The 7994-nt window shown below is 56.5% G+C and overlaps 1 protein-coding gene across 2 annotated transcripts in view; it reads right to left on the bottom strand.

Moving 5' to 3' along the window:
• Positions 1-1490: 1490 nt before the first annotated feature.
• KY (kyphoscoliosis peptidase) overlaps positions 1491-7994 on the bottom strand; it is a 45375-nt gene continuing 38871 nt past the window's right edge. For both annotated transcript variants that reach the window (XM_037143854.2, XM_053668968.1), the window contains one exon: positions 1491-4718. In XM_037143854.2, the coding sequence (XP_036999749.2) occupies positions 3823-4718 (896 nt within the window). In that variant the 3' untranslated portion in view covers positions 1491-3822. The remainder of the gene's footprint in view (positions 4719-7994) is intronic.

Raw genomic sequence — 7994 nt, 5'->3', positions numbered from 1 at the left:
TTCAATGAAAGGAACTGCCTTGGCGTTCTTCAAAGGCCTGTGAGCCCGCGTGGGGCTGGAGCTAACCTAATTATGTTTTCTTTAATGTGTAATAGCTGTTTGCCTGACCTGCCATTTGCATCTTGCCATGGCATCCAAATGGCTGGGGCATTGATTTTTTCCCCCCTGGGGGCTTCCTTTGAACATTAAAGTGTTTCTTCTTGTGTGTTTTTCCTTCTTTTGTGAGAGCAGTGATAAGAATGGATCGATAATTACATTGTTGGATAAAAATGAATATAAATTTTATTGGAAAACAACACCCGCAACAATGTGGGAAAAGCTCACCCAGCAGCCACCGGCCCCCACAACTCAGTGCTCGCGTTGTGAGGAGCGATCACCTCTTAAGCTGTCCCACTGCTCGCTCCAAAGGAAAAGAAAGGATGGAACGCAGATAAACTGAGCTGTGACACGGGCGCACCACCTCCGAACACGCTGCCAATGGCAAAGGCCGAGGCGGTACCTCGGACCCTGGCGAGCGAGTGGGTTTCCAGACGAACCGGTTTGGGGAGAGCCTTAGCTCCTGCAGTTAGCGTGGCTCCTGACATCTCAGACCACCGGGGAAACGTTTCCACTTTCCAAACCCTTGGAGAAGAGGATTTCACAAAACTTTCTTGGCAACTCGCTCCTCCTGCTTAACAACAGGAAATGATTCTTTATGTCTAGCCTAAATCCTTCATGCTTCAGTTCTTCTATTTATTTCCCTTCAATCTCGGCAGGCTGTGTGTGCAGAGTTTGTCCTGGTGGGACAATGTAACATATGGGGAACGCACAATGCTTATAATCAGACTGAAAACGGAGTCCAGCTGTGCCGGTGCCGCTTCCCAAACAAGCTGAAAAGGAGTAAATTGCAGTTGCGGTTGTGGAGCCGAATTTGCTCCAGCACCCTTCCTCCCTTCGGAACCACCACACCCTTCCTTCCTTCCTTCTGCCTGTGGCCTGACGGCTGGCCATCCCGGGACTTGCCTCCGCGTTGGATCAGCTTCGATCCCTCACCGGCGTAGTACGGAGTATGGTCAAAACAGTCCCGTCCAGGCCTACGCCCAGTGTTACGGACCAAGCACACCCAAATCCTATTACATTCCGTGTTTTCTCTCCAGGCAGCCCCCCAGGCTCGCTTCACAGCTTATGCGTGGCAAAAATGTGCTCGGTGTACACACGAGGAAGCACTGAGAAGCCACGAGAGAGCACCAAGTGAATTTAACATAAACATCTCAGCAGCATTTTTTCAAATTCTGCAGAAAAACCCGGGCGGTAGTAGGTTCAGCCTCACGGAGGTGTGCAGCGACGGCAGTTCTGCAACTCGGACACCAGGGGGCGCCCGTGCCATTCCACCGGCCGCTGGGACTAGAGTGGACCAGGAAACAAAGATGGGGTTTTGAATAAAAGACTTCAAAATGCAACCCCAAATTCTACCCTGAGCAGTGTGCGTGTAAAAATTCATAAGTATGGGATTTCATTTTATATAATTTTACTTCAGTGGAAAGAAATATAGGTGATTTTCTGACTGTGTCTACAGCTGTCTTTAGGAAGCGGGTGGGGTGCCTGTTCAAATGATGAGGGAGAGGCACAGGATGCTCTGCAGGCACTTTGAGAGGCCGACCTCTGTCTCCGCGTCTCCGGACAGCTCCTATTTTGCTGGGCGGTGTCCTCTGCATGCTCCACAATATATTGATTAAGTATATTGTTTTTAAAAGATGCGTGTCCTTCTCAGCAGAAGGCAGCCCGCTCAGGGTCCAGTGAATGACATGCGTCATTGAAGGCACTTATTATTTTGATGAAACAGCACATTTCTTTCAGCCCATAAAATCAAAGGTGTGAGAAAAGGCTGTGTTCAGGGTGTAAAAACTCCCCTTGTTTCCCTGTCAGGGTGCACAGCGGTTCCTCCTCTGGGGCTTTTGTGCGTTTTCCCGGCAAGCGACACGGTGCTGAATGCCGGGTGGCAGAGCCTGCCAGAAGGCACTGGACACAGGCCGGGGCAGCTCCGCACCACCACGGGGGCATTGCCCTGGAGTTCCAGGGCCTTAGCCTGGTGAGGGACGGGCACTGTGGCAACATTGCTCTGGGCCAGGTTCGTGCTGGGGGAGCAGTCGTGTCCTTCGGGGAGGTAGCCCAGGGTTGTGATGGATTCAAGTGCTGGGAGCCTGGACCTTTGGGCAGGCCTAGATGAAGAGACTGCTGCCCCCCCACCCTGAGCTCTGGGGTGACAGGGGCAGGGCCCTCTTGGTTCCTTCTGTAGCCCCAGCATGTAGAACAGTGCCTGGTGCTTATTAAATGCCCCATGAACACTGGTTAAATATATAAATGTGAGCATGAAGGCAGAGGCTGTGAGGATTCCTGGTAGGCCCTGGCTGTAGCTGAGCCTGGGGGCAACTGGAGTAGCCGTGGGGGGAGAGTCTTGGCAGTGTGGGCCCTCGGGGGTTGGGGGCACTGAGATAGGCAGGGGCTACAGAGCTGGAGAAGCCAGGAGGTCAGCAGGGACCACCTTGTTGGCGTTGAGTCTGCCACGCATGGCATTCTCCATCCTCCCCTCTTCAGCTAGCCTTTCCACTGTTGCCATGGCAACGCCTGCCCGAGGTGCTGCTGAGGGCCAGCTGGGCAGTTGAAGCTTTTCAGTCCTGAGCAAGCAAGGGACTCTGAACTGTCCCCACAGAAGGTGGGACCCCAAGGATCTCTCTTGTCAGAGAAAGGGAGGAAGGGAGATGGGATAGGGGCATGCACAAAAACTGCTCCCAGGGCTGGCTGAGGTCCCCCCAGCTGGGGCTTTGCTGGCGGGGACTCCCGGGGGCCTGGAGAGCCCTGTTTCATGAAAGTCTCCCTGGCATTGCAGTGTTGCACTGCTCTCTCACCTGGCCTCCCTGCCCAGGTCTGGATTTAGGGTCATCAACAAGGCTCCCAAGGGCTGGCAGGCCTCTTGAGGCTCCCTGGGCAGGAGAGCCACAACTGATCCAGCGGTCTGCAGGTTCCCCTCAGAGCAGATTCGGAGGTCTCATCCTGCAGACTCTGCCATCTCAGGACTGAGATGCACTCGGCCCTGTGCAGGACTGCCATCTCAGGGTGCCTCGACTCAGGACACCCAAGAGAGGGCACTGGCTTATCTCTGCTTTGCAGTCTCCTCGTACTTGCTCTGTTGCCACATTTCCAGTATGCGCAGGGATTGTGGGGGCCACCAGCCTCTAGCCAGTGTGTGTGGGGGCGCTAGCTTCCTCTTCACACCCACTTTTCCCCCCTGGAGGCTCTCGAAGAGCAAGAAGCACCTAATGAAGAGGCAGCAGGAATGCGGAAGACATGGGTCTGGAGAAAAAGTGATAGTCCAACCTTCCCTGGGGTGCAGGGCGGGTGAGAAACACTGGGACGCTCCTGAGAAGGGGCTCTGTAATTCAGGGTGACTCAGCCTTGTGAATCACGTCCCTCTGGGGCCCCGAGGAGAATTCACCGCTCACCATTGCGTGAAGAGCTCTCAGCCTGGGCAACACCCTGCTTTCCCACATCAAGCCTATAACAACAACAACAGTGTTAATACGAGAAGGGGGCGTCTGGGCGGGGTGTACAGTTTACAATACCTTGGATTTACATAGCACCTTTTTCTTCTAATGGGCCTTTGCCTCTGTCCCCTCAGCCATCACCACAATGGAGCGAAGCCACCAGAACACAAGCATCACAGCTCCTGCGGCAAAGCAGGGAGACGGAGGCAGAGGCCTAGAAGGGGTTTCATGCAGACGCAGTGGTGTCCAGGGCTCGCTGCACTTCCCAAGGGCCCTCCCTGGGGGGCGCCGGGCGCAGCCCTCACTGGCCGTTCACTTTGTATTTCAGGATGTAGGAATAGAAGCTGTGGTTGGCGTTCTCCAGCACCATGACGTAGACTTCTTGGCAGCCGGCTGTGCTGCAGCTGCCCTCCCAGTAGCCTTCGCCGTTCAGGGTCAGGGGCCACGTGTCCTGCCCCTTCACCAGGGCTTTGGCGACACCGTGCAGCTTCAACTTGAATGGGACATTCCGGTTGGCAGGAAGCACACCGGACAGAGGCTCCAGCAGCTCATTGTCCTGCCCCCAGTTGCCAAAGCTCTCGGGGAACATGGGCCAGTTCACCTTGGTGTTGGAGCAGCACAGCAGATAATTGAAGACAAAGACATAGTTGCCTGGTTCCTGCCTCTTCTTGACGAAGATCTTGAGGGCAAACTTGCCGGCACGGGGCAGCTGGACTTTCAGCTCTATCCGCTTCTCCCGGTGCAGCTGGAAGATGTAGCGCCGCTGTGTCTCCTCGGTGACGAGGCCATCGTCTCCGTGCAGGGAGGCCAGGATGCTGATGCCCTCCTCCACGCCGAAGCTGATGGAGCAGCGCCCGTCAGTGGTGTGGATGATGGGGTCGGGGTGGGACGGCTTCACGATGCCCATCTGCTCCGAGAACCAGCTGGGGCCCACGGGCTGGTGCAGCTCGGCGGGCAGCCGGATGCCCAGGTCCACGTAGTTACACTTGATTGTGTACTCCAGCACCGAGCTGTAGATGTCAGAGTTGCCTTTGGCAAAGATCTGTAGCTTGTGGGTGCCCATGGTGGGAGGGTAGACGTCCAGCTTCATCCCATTCTTCTGGAGGCTCAGCAGCCCATGCTCCTGCTTGCCATTGAGCATGAACATGAACAGCGTCGGGGCACAGCTCTCTATGGTGATCGTGGCCTTCCCGTTGACTGTGGAGAGAAAGCCAAGGTCAGGTGAAGTGGCTTCAGCCTGGGATAGTGTGCTGCGCGGTGTGTAACAACTGGCTCTCTGGGTGAGAAAGCCCTAACTTGTAGTGTGAATACTTTCACCACGATTGATTTCAAGCAGCCAGTGTGACGTCACCGGACAGGACCAGCTGCAACACACCACTGGAATGTCCCCTGCCCCCTTTAGGTGGTTCTCTTTGAGGGAGCTGAATGAAAGCTGGGATCTCAAGAAAACAACCTGCCCCCAGCGGAACATGCTCAGCTCTCTGCACATTGGATGAAGGTGCAGGAGGCCCAGCCTGGCTTCAGAGCAGGGCGGGGCCCAGCAGTGAGGGGGCGGGGGCCCCCTGCTGGAGCCAGGCTGTGACCCACTCCTCCAAGTTGTGAGCCTTGCTTTCACACTGCTCCCTCCAGCATCTATCCGTTACAGTGTCAACAGCTGTCACGTCCACATAGTACCTTAAAAACTGTTTGGAATGGCTTCACTCCTGGGGACTGTGCCCCATGGTGGGGCACCCCTTGCTCCACCCCGCCCCCATGCTTCCCTCATGGGTACCTCTCTGTTGTGTTTGTGGACCGGAGGGTCTGTGGGTGCACAGGAGGGTCTTTGGTGTCCACCCTCCCTCTGCCTCTCCCTGTACCCTCCAGTTTTGTCCTCCTTCTTCCTGGGCAAGACTTCCCATTGAATCTGCCATGAGGCTGCCTGACTCCAGGCTGTTCAGCCACTGCGTTCAGTGCCAACTCCAAACTTGGGCACGGGACTCCCACACAGGCAGCGGAACAGGGATGGGAGCTCAGTGTCCCCATCTCCACCATCTTCACAGGGCTCCTCCACCTGGAAAACCTTCCCCGCACCTCGGGCACTGCCAACTCCTCATCTACCTTGACTCCCAAACCCGTCCCCACTGCGCTTCCCCTCCACCCGTTTGCTGTCTGAAATCTGGCCTCTGTCTCCGCTCTCCAAAGTCTTCAGTGACTTTTCCTGCAGAATCTAGCCTGCAGGCCAGGCCGGTCTGGAAGTGCTCTCCCCGCCCTGCGTCTGCTGCGCTCTGCAGCCCGGCCCTCTGCCCATGCCTCTGACTGCCACCGGATCTCTGTGGTTATTCCTTCCCTTTCCGTCATGCTAATTGTGGGTTCTTTGTGCTTTTGTGCTATTTTCTTTGTCTATTTTCTTTATCCATGGCATTCAACATCTGTGGGACATCTGTCCCCAGATAACCTCCGAGGAAAGAGACCGAGAATACTAGACTTGTTATCCTCCTTCAGTGGAAACCCTCTCCCTTCACTTCCTCTTCTAAACCAGCTCAGCGGGCAGAGCTGTCTCAGCCCTCAGCTGCTCTCGGCCCGTCCTGGTCCACCTGACACCTGAGTTGGTTGTGAGGGGCCCACACAATTCACGTTGCATGTGTGGAACACTAGTGCCTGCGCACAGCAGCCTGAGGGCTCCTGTGAAAATATCCTCCCTGCCACCCTGGGCTCTTTTCTGTGGTCACCGTCACACTGGAGACCAGTGGAGAAGCCTGTCCCCTTCTGCTTTGCCAGCCCAGAGGAATTCTTCTCGGTTGGGGGAGGGGGGCACAGGACGTTCTCTCACAGCCTCCAGGGGCGCTCCCCTTCACACCCCCGGACCCTCTCACCTGCTGTTCCTCCCCCCCTTCCCCAAACCTGGAGAAGGCCTGACTGCAGAGAAGCCTTTCCAGGCTTCTCAGATGGGCTGAGCGTCCTGGAGGCCTCTCTCCTGTCCTGTGTCCCTTTCAGGGAACTTAGTGCTGCTGTCGCAAATTTGGTTTTCAAAGATTTCGATTTATTTATTTTTAGAGAGAGGGGAAGGGAGGAAAACAGCAGTTGGTTGCCTCTTGCACATCCACAACTGGGAACCTGGCACACAACCCAGGCACGTGCTGTGGCTGGGAAGTGAACTCAACCTTTGGGTTGGTAGGTCAGTGCTCAACCGACCGAGCCACACCAGTCAGGGCACGACTTCGTTCTGTGTAATGTCCGTCCCCTCTGCTGGGTGTGGGCACTGTGGCGAAGGGGCCCACCGGCCTTCTTTCCTGCCTTGTCCCCATGCCCCGCCCAGAGGGTTCTTGGCAAAGGTGAGTGGCACGCTGGGAAGGCTTGAAATAAAGGGCTGGGAGGCCTGCCGACTGTGGGAGGCTGTGACCCCTCTGCGCCCTTTCTCCCCCTCCTGCCCTCACCCCTCCTCGGCTCTCTCCTGCTCTCTGCTCTCAGGGGCTCCCCCCCATTGTCCTGTGCCCTCTGTCTTCTTCCCTGCATTTGTGTGCCTCAGTTTCTGTCTTCTGCTTCCTTCCCATCCCTACTCTTACCATAGCTAACTCCAACCAAGAGATAGTCTTTAAATATGCATCACAAATATGCATCAAATTTTAGACTACCACCTATTACAGGACCCGGTGTTCACAGGTCTGTGTTGCTTGAAAAGGCAAATTCACCTCCGGGGCCCTCGCTGGATGCTGGTGCACCTGGTGCATCTTTCTCTGCAGCTCCACGGCCCGCCCACCGCAGACGATGGGCTCCCATGTGACGAGGCCCGAGGCAGCCAAGGCCATCCGGCCTCAAGCTTGGGAAAGGCCTTCGTTCCCCAAGAGAGCGGCTTTGCGCTGTTGTTATAACAACAGGAGCCACCAGGTATTTGTAGTTTAAAAAACTATGCCAGAATTCAGCCTGGTTCAGGGAGCCTTGGTGAGGCAGGAGGGATGAGGCAGCTGGAACGAATGTGGGGCACCCAGGTGCCCCGTTCACCCGCGGACTCTGGGCCCAGCGCCAGGCCACCCTGTGTCAACACTCATGGGAACTCAGGCCTCATCTCCTGAGAGCGCACAGCACCCAGGTGGCAGGGGAGGTGTGGACCGGCGGGCAGTCCTTTGCTGAGGTGTGGGAGGGCTGGCCAGGCTGTGTGGAGCCCTGGGGCACATCCAGCCATGTCCCCAGCCCAGGACCAGGCACAAGGGCCGTAGAGGTGCAAGACAGTCAGTCATCTGGAGACAGTCCTTCGGGGCCCATGACCTGGGTCCCTGGAGCTGGCCCCCCGCCTGCCTCATAGTGTGCAGACGCACCCAGCTGGCTGCCTGTGTGACCCTGTGGGGACGTGGGCAGCAAATGTGACCCCAGGCCAGCCATGGGGACAGCTCAGCTTGGGGTCCCCCACTGCCCAGATCCAGGGAAGCCGGAGGGAAAAGTCTGGATTGTGTGCCCAGGAGGGAGGGAGGTGGAGCAGAGGCCGGCAGAGCCAACAGG

The sequence above is a fragment of the Artibeus jamaicensis genome, unplaced genomic scaffold, assembly GCF_021234435.1.
Source record: "Artibeus jamaicensis isolate MK-2021 breed Jamaican fruit bat unplaced genomic scaffold, CSHL_Jam_final contig_519, whole genome shotgun sequence".
Taxonomy (NCBI): domain Eukaryota; kingdom Metazoa; phylum Chordata; class Mammalia; order Chiroptera; family Phyllostomidae; genus Artibeus; species Artibeus jamaicensis.
The sequence above is the reverse complement of the archived record's forward strand: the minus strand, read 5'-3'. Positions and strand labels throughout refer to the sequence as shown.